General features: G+C 52.0%; 1 protein-coding gene across 5 annotated transcripts in view; it reads right to left on the bottom strand.

Annotated features, from left to right (window-relative positions):
• The window catches only part of KIAA0232 (KIAA0232 ortholog), an 82,049-nt gene that overhangs the window by 14,721 nt on the left and 51,838 nt on the right, over window positions 1–15,490 (bottom strand). For 4 of the 5 annotated variants that reach the window (XM_055589170.1, XM_055589171.1, XM_055589172.1 and 1 more), the window contains exons 4-6: window positions 8,765–8,831; window positions 7,470–7,551; window positions 1,655–4,964 (exon numbers count right to left, since the gene is read on the bottom strand). In XM_055589170.1, the coding sequence (XP_055445145.1) occupies window positions 1,655–4,964; window positions 7,470–7,551; window positions 8,765–8,831 (3,459 nt within the window). Of the gene's footprint in view, window positions 1–1,654; window positions 4,965–7,469; window positions 7,552–8,764; window positions 8,832–10,102; window positions 10,955–15,490 lie in introns of those variants that run through there. The other variant, XM_055589174.1, reaches the window with a different exon arrangement.

Below are 15,490 nucleotides of genomic sequence, written 5' to 3'. Positions count from 1 at the left end.
GAGGTGGAGGCCTGTCGTGGTGGCTGTGGTGTGGACTCGCTCTCACTCTTTTTCTGCCTTCCCCATCTGGGGCCAGGCGAGACACAAAGTACGTGAGGGAACTTTTAAGGATGAAAAGTGGGGTGGCCAGCAAACAGATGAAGGCTAACAGTGTTATACTTTTTTGCTGTTCTGAGCAGCTCAGATGTCAGTGTTTCGGTGGGATTCAATTCCTGGCTAAAGATCCCCAGGCAAGTGCCTCAGAGCGTGATTCTTGGGTTGCTGTGGGGGCTTCCCACCACCACCTGCGCTTAGGGCCACACCTGTGCACTGCCTGGACACATGGCTGTCATCTGAATCCACGAGAAGCTCACAACTTACCAAAGAAAGGACACCGATGACTCATGAAAAATGGCAAATGCAACTAAGAGGAAAGGCATAAAGCACATGAAAATTAAAAGGAAGCAGAAATGATTTCTGGAGAAGGCGATGGCACCCCACTCCAGTACTCTTGCCTGGAAAATCCCATGGATGGAGGAGCCTGGTGGGCTGCAGTCCATGGGGTCACTAGGAGTCGGACACGACTGAGCGACTTCACTGTCACTTTTCACTTTCATGCATTGGAGAAGGAAATGGCAACCCACTCCTGTGTTCTTGCCTGGAGAATCCCAGGGACGGGGGAGCCTGGTGGGCTGCCGTCTATGAGGTCGCACTGAGTCAGACATGACTGAAGCCAGCAGCAGAAATGATTTCTGCTGTGGGTGGAGCAGAGAGGAACGGGGGACGTGGGAGGGAGGGGCGCCTCCTGGGTCCAGCTGGACAGAACCACGTGGAGGGCGGGCAGGCAGGCGGAGCGTGCAGGACGACGGAGGCGAGGAAGGGATGACCCAGCTGCTCTCCAGCCACAGGTGGCCTGACTTCTCGATACCTCCACCTGACTTTTTAAAAAGCTGCCCCTGGAAAAGGGCCAGGGGGGCAGAGCTCCAGGCTTCTCCTTGGGAACAGGTCATCACCATCACTGTTTCTTCTTGTACAGTTTAACCTCAGATCACATCTCAGCAACATCAGATGGTACAATGACTCCTTTAAAAAACTATTCCTATTAACCTCATTTGATAGACTGACCCATACAGTTCAGGTAACTTCAGGAATACATACTTTGTAATAAGCAAGGATACACCCGCAGGGGTTCTATGGAAGTTATTTTGTTACATTTGTATTGAGGGTTAATTGCTACATGTACCACAAAAAATTTCAGAGAATTCTACAGAGATGTAATTTATCTTACATGTAAAACGTTAACTTTTTATAAACTAATCAGTGTTGCAGAGACAGACAGGCTCCCTACTTCAAGACACCCTTCGCCACCATTCCTGAGGAGCAAGGGGCCTTCCGAAGAGTGAACGGTCACTTCTGGATTCATCAGTTGGGAAAGCTTTGCTTTAAGCATAGCACATGCAGTTAAGACCACTCAGAAACACCTCATACACTGATTTATCTAAAAATGTCAATTGTCTAGTTCAAATTGATAAACATCAAATCCAAGGATGCTAAGTTTTAAGACGTTCAAGCTAAATTCCCAATAATTTAACCCTATCTTTTCTTTGCCTGAAATGGCTGTTCTTAAAGTCTGATCAAATCCTTTCACCAAGTACCAATCCCCACTGACACATACCTCTTCCAGCTGTCCTGAAGAAACTGGATTATCTTCATAAGCAGGGAACTGACAACCTGCTTTGCAGCTGCAGAAATGATTAATTTCTTCCTCGCACTGTGCCATTACTTTACAGTTTGCTTCTGGGCTTTCCAGGTCGATCTCCAGAGGCTCGCTCATGCTGCACTCCAGACACGGGTTCCGCTCTCCTGCTGGCAGGACCCCAGCCGACTCCTCCTGGGAATCCAGGGAGGTCTGGGCACTCTTCTCCATCCCAGACTTCTTTAACCTGGGGAGGAACTTCCCAGACTCAAGCTCGGACTTCCCATAGTAATGGCCTTCTTTCTCTGCGTCCTCTTCCAGCGGTTTGAGATCTGCCTGTGGATCTTCGAATGCGTCGACTTGAGAAGGAATGGGAACATTTGCTTCGTCTCTCTCGGATTCAAATTCTGACTCACTTCCTCCTCCGGGGGAGAGTTCAGATGCAGAGATAGGGCGAAAGTGAGTCCTGGGGGAGATCCGGATAGCCCGGTACTGTGTTCTGTCGACGTCGCATATCCTGGGGTGGAAAACTTCGCTGTCGGAATCAGAGCAGAGGATTGACTTCGGTTTGAAGCTTGGACTGAAAGATGCAATCCCTTCGGGTTCAAAGGAACACTCTACGTGGAGAACTTGTGAAAACGGATTGCTTAAGTCAAAGGAAGAGAAGGGATACTCGAGTCCAGGATCTTCAACTTGAAAGTTGCCACAAGCTCCTAGTAAGTCTTCATGGAAGATGAAGGAAAATCCCTTATTCAATCCGTTTTCCCCACTCTTCGGCTGGTCGTTCTGTTCCAAGGACACAAAGGGTTTCCATAACTGCCTGTGACCAGGAGCGAAGCTGTTTCCGGGGGTCATAAAGACATCTGTCCCCGCTATGGTCACCACGTCGGAAGCGGCACACTGCAGCAAACTCCCTTTGGCGTGACTGGGCGGTACGACTGCCCACCCTCCATCGCTGTTAAAGGTTTTGAGCTCCCCGTAAACTCCTCCCAGGATGAATGAGTTCTCTTTGTCTTGGGCCACATCCCAAGGTTTCGAGGGGGTGGTGTAGTCCCCACCATCCACCTTGGACAGCTCGCCGGACACAAAGGCTCTCTTCTCCAGGGTCTCTTTCTGGCCCTCCCACAGGTGGTATTCTGATCTCTGCACGGCCTTGTTCGGCTCCTGGAGGGGCTCCATTGGAGCCTCAGCATCCAAACAGCAGCAGTAGTTATTTACATCTGTCGGAAACAACTCATCATCAACGCTTTCTATTTCTAGCAGAGCTGCAGAATTTCTGTCTGCCATCTTTGTCCAAATGTCTTTAATAACCCCTGAGCTGTAGCCATCTCCACGCGGACTGCCTTCACTACACGCTTGCGTAGTTTCGAAGGCTTTGTTCTCTGTTTTTTGTTCTAGCTGAATACCACAGATAGATTCTAGTTTAGATTTTTTTTGGAAAACTAACGTTGGGATTTCTGCTAAAGTCCTACTGTTTTGCTGGCAAGTTTCATCCTGCAAAAAATCTAGGAGTTCTTCATCTACATAATTGGACGAGACTCTAGGAACTACATAATTAATATCCTCTGCGTTAAACTGTGTGGACTCTTCAAACTGGATATTTAACGTCTCATTGTCTGAACGTGTTTCTTCTGAATGGGACCACGGACTACAAGTTCTTGTTGAAAGATTAGAACAGTGTTCATTTTCTTCAAAGGCACTATTTTTGGTCCATATTAGTAATCTAGACTGTGTTTTCCCAAGCATGTTAGCACTAGAATCTGTATTTTCATTTCCCAAGTTGAGTGTTTCAAAAGAAAATGGTAAAACAGAATTACTGCATTGCACTTCAAACACTGAAAAACAGGAGTTTATACCAGATCCTTCATTAATATCTGAAAAGAGCTCTTGATTGCCGGCCAGCAAATGCGGATTGAGCGCTGTGCTGTCTAAGGTCGGGGAGAGTCGAACCGGGGAGTCTCCCGCAAAACTCTCCCCGTCGGCATCGCCAGAGCTGGACGAACAGCACTCCCAGAACTGGGCCAGGCTGCCAAGGTCTTGCAGGAGAAAGCCCTCGGCGCCCACAGAGCTGGTACAGTCTGCCCATATTGCACGTTCCCCTTGCAACTCCATTCCATCTAACACTATGCAACATTCTGCCTCAAAATCTGTCTTCTCTTTGCTTTTTTGTCGAATCATATTCAAAATCCGACTTTCTCCTTGCGTGGTTTCTGAGGCACCGGGATCCAACATGGATTGGTCAATATCCACTTCGTAGAAGTGTGTTAGTTCTGACAGATGAATATCATCCAAGTATTTGTCGTCCTCTGGCAGAGGACAGAATGAGGTCCCAGCGAGGTCGATGTCCTCATTTATGACTGCAGGCATTTCTACAAAATGACCATCGATGAAAGTACCTGCTGCGAGGTATGTTTTATGAATATTATTGTTGCTGATGCAGAGGCCGTGCACTGACTCGGACAACTCCTCCACGGCCGCTGAGGTCACGTCGCCGGCGTCTTGCCTGTTGCGGTACGTGGTCTCCAGCTTGCTTTTTCTGCTCAGAGGGACGAAGTACTCGGCGATGGGCTCGGTGTACCACAGCGGCTCCTCCTTGTACTCCCTGTCCGTCCTGCTCTCCAGGAACAGGTCTCTGCCCTCGGCGCCCCCCGCCTCCTTCCTGCCCAGCTCCTTCAGCGGCCGCTTGCCCCGCTTGCACAGCTGTCGGAAGGAACCGCCACCGCCGCTGCTGCTGCTGCTCCCCGCGGCATGTGGGCTTCTCTCCACCTTCTCGCCGCGCTTCAGCGAGAGCCGGCTCTGCCCGCTGCGCGCTCCTTTCTTGTTCCGGATCTCCCGCACCTTGTGCCTCAACTTCACGCACTTCGCGGACGCCTTGGGCTCCCCCTGGTTCCCGCTGGAGCTCGAGCCAGCTTCGCTGGAGCCGGATGACCAGGAGCGCGGGCGCGGCTTCCCGTCCGGCCGGTGCCGGCTCTGCTTCTTGGACGGCGGCTGCGGGGCGGGCCGCTCTTCGCCGGGCCCGTTCCTGAACCTGTTCTCCTTCTCGCTGTGGCTGCGGCCGCTCTGCGTTCTCTCGTGCAGGCTGGCGGGCGGCGCGTCGCCGCTTCTCTCCCGGATGACCTCGCCTTCGCTGTTGCAATCCTTGGGGGAGGGCGTGTCTGTGCTGGCTGGAGGGGCTGTGGACGAGGAGGACGAGCTCGAGTAGGAGCCGACTGCGGACTTGTTCCACACGGTCATGATTTCCTGCAGGCAAACTGGCTTCTCGGACAGCGGTGGAAATGCTTCATAGTACCTGGAAAAACAAGCAAGAGATTTCAGAAGTGGGCGCTCAGGACGTTACCCAATATAGAAAAACAGCATCACCCGTCTAGAAATGGGGTATTTCATTTCAACAGAGTCAGTGTTTACACGGCATCCATGAGTGAGCAACTTAAAAAAAAAAATTGACAATACAGTAAAACCTTTAAATTTAGGTCCGTGGATCAAGCACCTTCGAAGTTCAACACCGAGATAAGCGCTACAGGAATACTTAGAGAGTATGTTAAGCTGATGACTTTAAACTTTGGATTTTCGTAAAGTCACAAAGTACAAATGGGATACGGTGGGAAGAACGCTAACATTCTGATGAGGAATGTCTGAACGTGAGTCTCAGCTCATTTCCTCCGCTTGTGACGTTAGGCTGCTCGTGCAGTGGCACAGGCTGTCTCCTCACCTGGAAAACGGGGGTACCAGGGCCTCTCTCACACGGCTGCCGCGCGCACTAGAAAACCTGGAAAACGGGGGTACCGGGGCCTCTCTCACACGGCTGCCGCGTGCACTAGAAAACCTGGAAAACGGGGGTACCGGGGCCTCTCTCACATGGCTGCTGCGCGCACTAGAAAACCTGGAAAACGGGGGTACCGGGGCCTCTCTCACACGGCTGCCGCGCGCACTAGAAAACCTGTAAAACGGGGGTACCGGGGCCTCTCTCACACGGCTGCCGCACGCACTAGAAACATGCAGGTGAAGAGCTGGAGAGCAAAGTAGTTGCGAGCACACGCTCTGAAGCCACACTCCCTGGGCCTGAGTCCTCACTCTGCTTTCTGCCAGCTCCGTGACCTTAGGCACAGGTCCTAAACCCGTGGCTTAGAAAAGGCCTGAGCACAGTACCTACCTCACAGATCTGTGAAGAGGGGAGGAATTAACATGCACAGTGAGTCGCTGACTGCCACCGTGTCTCCTCCTCAGAAGCCAAGTGCGACGCCCCGCTGGTTAAGCAGGCCATCGGAAATGGCAGCGATCGTGGGATTCAAGGGTTCGGGAAAGGGGATGGATTCTGGTGAGGCCCGGAACAATCAGATGAGCTGGACTACACCTGAGCCTGATGCTCCAGGCATGCTGTGGTCTGGTGAGCGCCCGCTGTGCGGCGTGGGAACCTGGGCGAGGATACGAAGACGCTGGCCCCACGCCTCCGGAGAGCAGTGGCTCCTGCAACACGGGGCGGGAAACCAGGAGGCTGGCGTGGAAGCGCTTGGAGACAGGGTTTCGGTCTGCTAGGAAACTGGTAGCCACGGAAAGTTTCAGAGCGAGACAGACTAGACTGGCCAAGGAAGACTCGGGAGAGTCAGACTGGCTGCCAGAGTGGGGACTGTCATCGCAGAGGCCAGCCAAGGTCACACACGGAGTGATGCAGGGCCGGGTTTTCAAGGGCCTACGCTGGACTCTCCTTTTCAGTCTACACCAAGCTGTCTGACGGAAACATACTGTGAGCTTTGTAAGTCATTTTTAATGTTCTCGGAGTCCCGTTAGAAGTGTAAGAAAAAACAAGTGAAATTAATTTCACCAAATTAATTCAGCCAAATATATCCACATGATCATTTTACATATACGCAATAGTAAAAACGCTAATGTAATGCTTTACATTCTTTTTTATATGAAATCTTTGGACTCTGGGGGTCGGGATGCAACCCACACTGGACAGCACACGCCACCACGCCGGACAGTGCACGCCACCACACTGGACAGTGCACACCATGCCAGACAGCACACGCCGCCACGCGGACAGCACACGCCACGCTGGGCAGCACACACCAAGCCACGCCAGACAGCACACGCCACACCGGACAGCACACGCAACCACTCCGGACAGCACATGCCATGCCATGCCGGACAGCACATGCCACGACACTGGACAGCACGCACCACGCCACATCAGACAGCACATGTCACGCTGGACAGCACACGCCATGCTGGACAGCACGCGCCACACCGGATAGCACACACCACACGACCAACGACATCCTGCTTTCCGCTTAAGATTTACAAGTTTGGAAGATTCCAATGACCTGTATGATAAGGAAGTCTGCTTACAATGTGGCCAATTCAAATACAAACCATTTATGAAGAAAGTAGAAAAGCATCTTCAGGAAACAAGTCTGACACGGGTTCATGACTTGCCCAGGTTCCCTCGGTAATCAGCAGTGGGAAGCTGGCTTCCTTGTGTGTAAAACAAGGACAATCCTAATTCCCACAGCTGGCTCAAAGGACGGGCGTTGGATTTCAAAGGTCATGTGTGAACGGACCATAAATAATAACCTTGTTCATTTGATCAGTTTCACAAATATTGATTCAATGTGTGTGAAAAAAAGATAAGACCATCTCATTCACCTTTGAGCTCTCTGTGTCAGGCACACAGTAAGTGCTCAATAGATTCCTGAGTCAGAAAAGAGCAAACTAAACCGAAGATGGCAAACTAAACCTGTCACCCACGCGGCAGGGCAGGCGTTACGCGGTGCTATCGCGGGGCAACCTGACGTACATTTCCACTTGATCCTTCGCTGTGGGCGATAATTCTGCCTCTGGAGAGGGAGACCCCTCTAACTTCTTGTGAATCTTCTCTTCTGTTAACGAAACAAAAATTCAGAAAGATTTGTCTTGTATCAAGTCAGTAAATGCTCATGTTTTTAAAAGTTTCTCAAGTAAATTTAATCAGAAATTACACAGGCTTCTGTGGCTTAAAAAGAACTCTACACCAGTTTATCTTTTTAATAAAAATCTATTTCTTCAGGGACTTCCCTAGTGGTCTAGGGGTTAAGACTCTACGGCTCCACTGCAGAGGGTGTGGGTTTGATCCCTGGTCACGGAACTAAAATCCCACATGCTCCATGGCACGGCCAGAAAGAAAGAAACCTCTTTCTTCAGTGAGCCAGGGAAAACTCTGCTTAGCCACATTAACACTGGACTGAGATCTCTGACCTCATCACTGACAGAGCATGCTAGAGGCACTTAGTTACGAGACTGAAATCCCCTGGGTGCTTATTAATTACACTGCAAGAACAGAACATCTGTTTGCATTCCAAAAATACTTTCTCACAAGATTCCGCACTCACGGACTTTATATCGCCTCTTCCTGATTAAAACTGATATGTAAAGAAAGTTACTACAATTAGCTCTGTTACTTAGCATCTAGGGGAGCAAGGGCTGTGTTTCAACTCTTAGCTCACGATCCTGCCCTCAGATTAGAAACAAACTGTGCCTTTAAAAAGGCTCGAGACTTGGGGGTGCACAGCAAGATGACCATGAAGGGGACAAGCAAAAGAAACACCCTTAACAGGTAATTCTCATTCTACGGACATGCAGAAAAGCTGGGGAAAGAAGCTGTGAGCATTCACAGATCACAACGACTCGATGGGCCTGTCGAGTCTGCCTTTCCCAAACCGTCAAGACGCAAGGCAGAAATCCCTGCGCAAACCTAACTGACAGGCACCACCTCTGCAGGCCTCGCTGCCACACGGGCGAGTGTTAGTTTGGGATGATGGGGAGGAGAGGGGAGGATGGAAAAGACGACAGATGATTGCTCCCGATCCAGAGCTTTATCTCCTCTCTGGGAGTGCTCCGGCGGATGAAGTCACTCCTCTGAGAGCAGGGACCTCTCTGCAGAGGATGGCCATGGGCTGACCAGCAGCCCCCCCACAGCCAAAGACGGGGCAGGACACCGGCCTGGCGACACGCCGGGTATGAAGACTGTGGTTCCGTGCTCTTTCTTTCCGATCGGTTCTGAGACCTGTGCCCTGCGTGGTGGACGTGGACAGCCCACGGGGACAGCGCTCTCACCTTGCTGGCTCTGCAGGTCCTTCAGCCTGGAGCAGAGCTCCTCCACTAAAGTCTCAATGCCAGAGCTCTGTGGGGACAGAAACGCACACGGTGACTGCCAGGTACGGAAGAGTCAAGCTGTTTGTACACTGTCGTCTTAACAGGAAAGCTTTACAAATCTTTCACATTTCAAAAGAAATACACTGTCCATATTTAAATGAACACAGGAGTAGATTCAACCCAGCAGACGTAGTTTACTAATAAAGCATATTCACTGGCACTTGCAGATAGAATGTAAAAATAATTATGAAACTCCCGGACTGGCTCTGTCTTCCGGGGGGTACAGCAGCTTGCTCACGGCGGAGCCTCAGGACCTAAATGCCTGTCTTACTGCTAAGAGTCCGTCACTATCAAAAACACATTATTCAACATCTGTAACATCTGTGTGAGCAAAGGGCTTGTACGGGGCTCAATACAAATTAAAATCACAAAAATCACAAAAATTGCCTTCCGTTCCTCTTAGCAGTTGACAGTCTAAAGAAAACAGGTGATTTCTTTTTTTTTTTTTTTCTCTTTAAAGTGAACACTCATGACTGGAACAGAAAGAGCAGATGGAAAATATATGTCATCACTGTGAACACATGTGAAAGCTGCACCGCACGGGTCGTGGGTAGGGTGCTGGCCTCTGTACAGAATCAGGGTAAAATTTAAGGAGAGGGCGTGGAAGAGTCGGAAATTGGTGGGAGGGTGAGGGGAGAATAAGAGCCTCAGTTGACGGAAAAATGAATGATGCAAACAGGCGTGAGCAAACCTTTCACTACGCAGACTTTTAAACTTGTAAAATTCTCTCTCTCTCAAGGGAGGAAAAGGAAACAGCCTTTCACAAGGTACCGGAAAAGTGAACGCATTTCCCAGGAGCTCTGTGTTTACTCAGCAGCTGAAAAGTCCTACTTAAACTGGAACCGAATCCCTCTAGGTGGGCATGACCCGAGCGGACACACAGGACTCCAATGCCCTTCGCCCTTGCGGGGCCGCGAGGAGCTAAAAATAGAACGTTACCCCATTTGCGTCCCTCAAAATGACTCAGCACGAGCATTAGAGATATCCTAAAGGAGAAACCGCACAGTCACACAGTCTGAGCAGCGAGAAGGATCACAATGAGAACGGCTAATTGTACACACTGATTAAGTTACACGCTATCCACATCACAGCACAGCTTTTGACGGGAGACAGAAGGAGAAAAGGGAAAACGGGCCAGGAGAGAGCTGACCTTTCCTGAAGAAGCCCTAGAAACCACGGCAGGGACTAAGTCATAAACACGGCTCCAACTACACAATTCCACCGGGGAGACTCGCTTACCATAGTGTTCAAGGTGGGATGAGTATGGCTGCTTTATTCCATTTCCTCCGGACCATGAACCTAACACCAGTGTCAGCTGACTGCCGGCGGCACGCTGCTCTTCGGTGCAGCAAGCCTGTGTCGCCGTTCCTAAACCCGGCGCCAGCCTCCAGTGCCGAACACCGAGCCCGAGGGATCGCTTATTCCACTCCGGTCAGGGCTCTGAGCCGGCGGGCATGTACTGTCCTCCACAGGCCAGCCATGACAACAGTCACTGGACACTACTCGCTTTTTGGCTTTGTCTTGGAAATTCCTTCCAAGCAACTGTAAAATTCAGTTGCTCTGGACAGTAATGCAGCTTAGGAGTGCAAATGGGAGAGAAGCAACATGCGTGCTCCACAAGGGACAGGCACTCCCATCAGGCCTGTCTTCCTTCCTTGATTCCTGCAGCCTCCTAACTACATTTTCTCTCACACACACACACACACACACACACACACACAATCATTAGACCATGGATTATCACATGAGCAAACCGAGAGACAAAAAGGGTGTCAAAAGCCATACTGGACCCTGTCATCTCCCAGCAGGAGTTCTGAAGTGTGGATTTGGTGCTGCTAATGAGAAATCTTATCCTGCTTCCCAATTATATTAACTAGATAATTTTAATTATCATATTTTAATAACGTAGCATATCCACAAGGGCATTCAAGAACACCCAGAGCCTACAGTATTTCAAGGAAGAAGAAGAAGTATATTATATTCATGCTTTAGGGATAACTCAAAGGGAGAAAAATGCTGTAGATGAAAAAAAAAGAAACATTAACGTTCTACCACTTAACTCAAGAACCACTTTTCTGGCTGCAAGATGGATAATACCCATTTACCTCCCAGTATCAAACCAACATGAAAAATTTTTCTGCAGGCTATAGGATCACTCTAAAATGCAAATTACAGTATCCACGTCTTTACACTGGGAAACCAGACACAGAGCCTGGTGCTTTCAGGAGAGGTCCGGGAGGCAGTCTTCCGTAACGACCGTTCACTCATTTATTCCTCCCTCACTCAGAACAGCCGGCGAGATGAGCCCCTCGTCCCTGTGGAGCTTACACTCCACTAACTCCCATGTCCCAGGAGACAGCCCGGAGCAATGGACCTGGGCCTGGGTCCCCGAGTGCAGGCCCACTCCTCGTTTCTGAACACCCCCATCTCAAGGTTCCCCAGAGTAAACCAAGGTGAGCGTGCCTGTCACGTCAAGTCACCCGCATATGAGTGCCATCTCTAGACAGTGGATATGCTTTTCATTTCCTAGAGTCTCATTTTTGGATTCATCGCTTTTCCAACACCTTGTGGTTTTTGCTCTGAGTCTGAGGTTGGACGATTAAGAAAGAGAAACATGCCTGATCCGGAGAACGCAAGGTCCTCTGGGTCCTGCCTGGACCATGCGGTGCGGCCCTGCTGCCTTCACTCCCCCCGGGCTACAGGGCGGACCCAGGGGCACTTCCAGGATGAGGGAGCCCCCGGTCAGACCCTCAGCAACGTACCGTCCCTCTGCTTCTGGGAAAGCTTTTTCATTGGTTTCCCAACAAACTTCTATCATTTCCCACCCCACAGCATGGTGCTTCTTCCTCCTTTCTTCCCATCCTTCTCAGCTAAGGATTTTAATCTTTAGCATCAAGAAAACAAAGGCAGTCTTGACTTGTCCTGCCTGGTTATCCCTCCTCTCCACAAAGGTTTCTGTGGCTATGTTAATCATCTCAAAGGCTAACCTTTTATGGAGAACCTTTTTGGACCAGACAGCCCCTAAGTGCTGGACGGATAGCCCCACACCAACCCTGTGATCACTGACAGGTGTGACACGCAGGGACACTCAACGGCCTGTTCCATGCAGGACTGGGGGCTGGGGGGTGCAGCCAGATAGATGGGTCTGAATTTCACCTCAGGGTTAGCCACGTGGCTGCCCGTGAGTTATCCACCTATTGCAGCCTTACTTTCCACATCTGGGAATGGTAAGAGCGCCGCTTCCAAATAGCGGGGTTTTCACTTCATGCGTGTCAGTTGTTCAGTTGTGTTCGACTCTGCGATTCCATGGACTGTAACCCACTAGGCTCCTCTGTCAGCAGAATTCTCCAGGCAAGAATACTGGACTGGGTAGCCATTCCCTTCTCACGGAGAACTTCCCAACCCAGGGATTGAACCTGGGTCTCCTGCATTGCAGGCGGATTCTTTCTGAGCCACCAGGGAAGCTGACTTCTTGTACTGATTCCCAACTTCTTTTATCTTTTCTATTTGCTGCTGCGTCATTACTGGGTCTACTTCCTGGGAGGCTTCCTCAGCTGTACCTTCCCACCCTTCTTCCAGCCTTTCATTTCCATCATCACGTTTAGGATTTTCAGGAGACCATCTTGCCAGTTGACTGTTTCTTCTCTGCAGCAACCTTCTCCTCAGTGAGGAGCTCCCCAGGCTTCAGAGCTGTGGCAGCCAGGGAGAAGAGGGCCACGCAGCTCCACCGTCAGCCTCCGGGTTCACCGTGAGATCTCACACTTTCCCGCAGAGGCGCTGGCTGCTGCAGTCCTGCCTGGCTCCCACCTCTCCAAAGTACCGACGGGACGGGGAAGCCGCTCGCCGTGCACTCTGGGGACCAGGTCTCGGGCACTCGCCCCACGGGTCTGCAGGAACTCCTCGGCGAGACACGGGCAGGGGCGATGCCTGTCCTCTGGGGGTGCTGACTCCTGGCTCCATCTGCCATCAGCAGAGCCTCAGCCTCGTGCGGAGAGGGTCTCGGCTCTGAGCCGGCCCTGCGGAGGCGCCGGACAAGCCAGGAAGGCAAGCCCGGATGGCCCGGTCCCCACTCCGTGGGCAGCAACAGGCTGACCCCTCACACAGGGCCGGCATGGGGCCGCCCAGCAGGGCCCAGCCTGGCCCACAGCACCGTTCAGGAAGAAACAGACGGGAGAGCAGGGAGAGCGCCGAGAATGTACTCAGGCCTTGCGGTGGCCGGGGAGTCATACAAGCACACGGTGACTGTCACACACACGGCGACTGTCACACACGGTGGCTGTCACATACACGGCGGCTGTCACACACACGGCGGCTGTCACACACGGTGGCTGTCACACACACGGCGGCTGTCACACACGGCGGCTGTCACACACACGGTGGCTGTCACACACGGCGGCTGTCACACACGGCGGCTGTCACACACGGCGGCTGTCACACACACGGTGGCTGTCACACACGGCGGCTGTCACACACGGCGGCTGTCACACACACGGCGGCTGTCACACACGGCGGCTGTCACATACGGTGGCTGTCACACACACGGTGACTGTCACACACACGGTGACTGTCACACACACGGTGGCTGTCACACACACGGCGCCACAGGAAGCAGTGGGACACGTGGTCACGACGATGAGAACACATCCAACGGTAAGTAACTTGAAGGCTGTCTCTGCCCTCCCGTGAGGGCTCTGAGTCCCATCCCTGAACACAGGAGCATCGACACACACCCGCCCACAGCCTCATCCCCGGCTCTCACTGCTGAGCACTCTCTAGTCCGCGTTACAGAGGAGGAGAGAAGAGCCTACCACGGGCCAAGGGGGCGTGTAAGAAAAGACGATCTTTCCGGTGAGGTCCACAGCTTTCATCAGATACCCAGCCTGTGATGCCAAAAAATGGTGAAAAACAGCCGACTTGAGTTCAGCAGGCTGACGACGGAGGACATCCTTGAGGAAAAGCACTGCACAGGATGGGGACTCAGAAACAGTCCCTGCTGTGGTCTTTACCACGGTCAGAACTGGGAAACCCCTGAGAGGGCCATGATCCAGAGAAGAAACAGCCTTATAAATGTTACAATGGACAGTGAGCAGTGAAAAGAAGCAAGGTCATACTATCAACATAGATAAAATCTTTCAAAACGCTAACTAAAAACAAGTTATAAAACATACAGGACGATACCGTTCATTGAAAGTTTACATGCAGAACAGTCCCGCGTTTGGGTGCCGTCTCACAGAACATTCAGTAGAAGGATACAGATGTGCACAGGAGATGAACAGCGGGTTCTGAGTGGCGGTGCCCACAGAGAGAGAGAGGCCGTGCCCAGGGAGGGCACGTGGGCGCTCAAGCCCTGCTCACAGCTCCGTGTTTCCCTGGCCGTGTCCACAGGGGCTCAACGCTGCTCCGGGCTCCACACCGTAGCCCCCGTACACCTCTTTTCATGCCCTCACCCTCAGATGGTGAGGGGGTCACCTCCCATTTGTTTCCTTTTCCACACCCTCGCTTAGAGCGCTTAAGAGTTCAGGAAACTTCCTATAAACATCCCCACCTTTTCCTAAAGAGAGAAAAAGACCTGACACCCCCAGGATGGTGCTCCCCAACATCTCCCTCTCCCAGCAGCCGGCTCAGCCCCTGGACACGTGCGAGACCACAGACTCAGTCCCCGGCCAGACCAGCGTCAGGTGGGCTGTTACATGACTTCCTGGCCCAGACCACCAGCCCCTGCACCCCAGACACACATATCCAACTGCGTTTTCAAGATCTCTGCCGGCTCTCCCAGGCACCTCACGTTCAAATCTTAATTTATACCCATCCACTCAGAGCTAGTGTTCCCTCTCGAACTCCCTTTCCTTGGCAAGGGAAGTGTCCACTCCTGCAGTTGCTCAGGGCTGTCCTCCTTGATTCTTCCCTCCTTGCAGGGGTTGCATCCCCCCAGGGCTGGGGCCGCACAGCAGGAGGTTGGGGGGGGGGTGGCAAAGCTTCACCTGCCCTCCCCATGGCTCACAGGACGGCCTGAATCATCCCCCTTGCCCCCCATCCCATCAGAGGGAAAAACTGTCTTCCGCTAAATTGTTCCCTGGTACCAAAAAGGCTGGGGGCCGCAGCTCCACCCCACACCCGAGCTTGTCAGCTCTGCTTCCAAATATATTTAGAATCCAACCAGGCCTTCTCGTCGTCAGCCTTCTGGACTCCTGTAACAGCCTCTCACCTGCTTTTTGGGTCCACCTCTGCCCGGCAACCTCCCTGGCCTCACCTGACCCATACACTCTTCATGTACAGCCTGCGGCATGCTATTAGCAGATAAGTCAAGTTGCATTACTCCTCTGCTCCAAGCTCTCCAACATTCGAGGCTTCTCCGAGGAAAAGCCGGAGGCCTCATATGGGCCTATAGACTTCCTTGAAAGCCCAGCTCCATCTCTGCCCAAGGAGATAAGGCCTGGGCTTCCAGGCAGGGCTGGCTGTGAAACACAGAGACTGGGACCATCTCAGCTTTGAAACCCTCTGGCTTCTTGGGGGTCTGGCCTGTAGAGGGAGCACGGCATCGCCTCTCGCGGTGCACACAGGGCGCCCAGACGGGCCCTGCATGGTCAAAGGCTCGGTAAGTATCAGCTATCACTGGATGCTCTGTGA

This window comes from Bubalus kerabau, chromosome 7, assembly GCF_029407905.1.
Source record: "Bubalus kerabau isolate K-KA32 ecotype Philippines breed swamp buffalo chromosome 7, PCC_UOA_SB_1v2, whole genome shotgun sequence".
NCBI classification, from domain to species: Eukaryota; Metazoa; Chordata; class Mammalia; order Artiodactyla; family Bovidae; genus Bubalus; species Bubalus kerabau.
The sequence above is the reverse complement of the archived record's forward strand: the minus strand, read 5'-3'. Positions and strand labels throughout refer to the sequence as shown.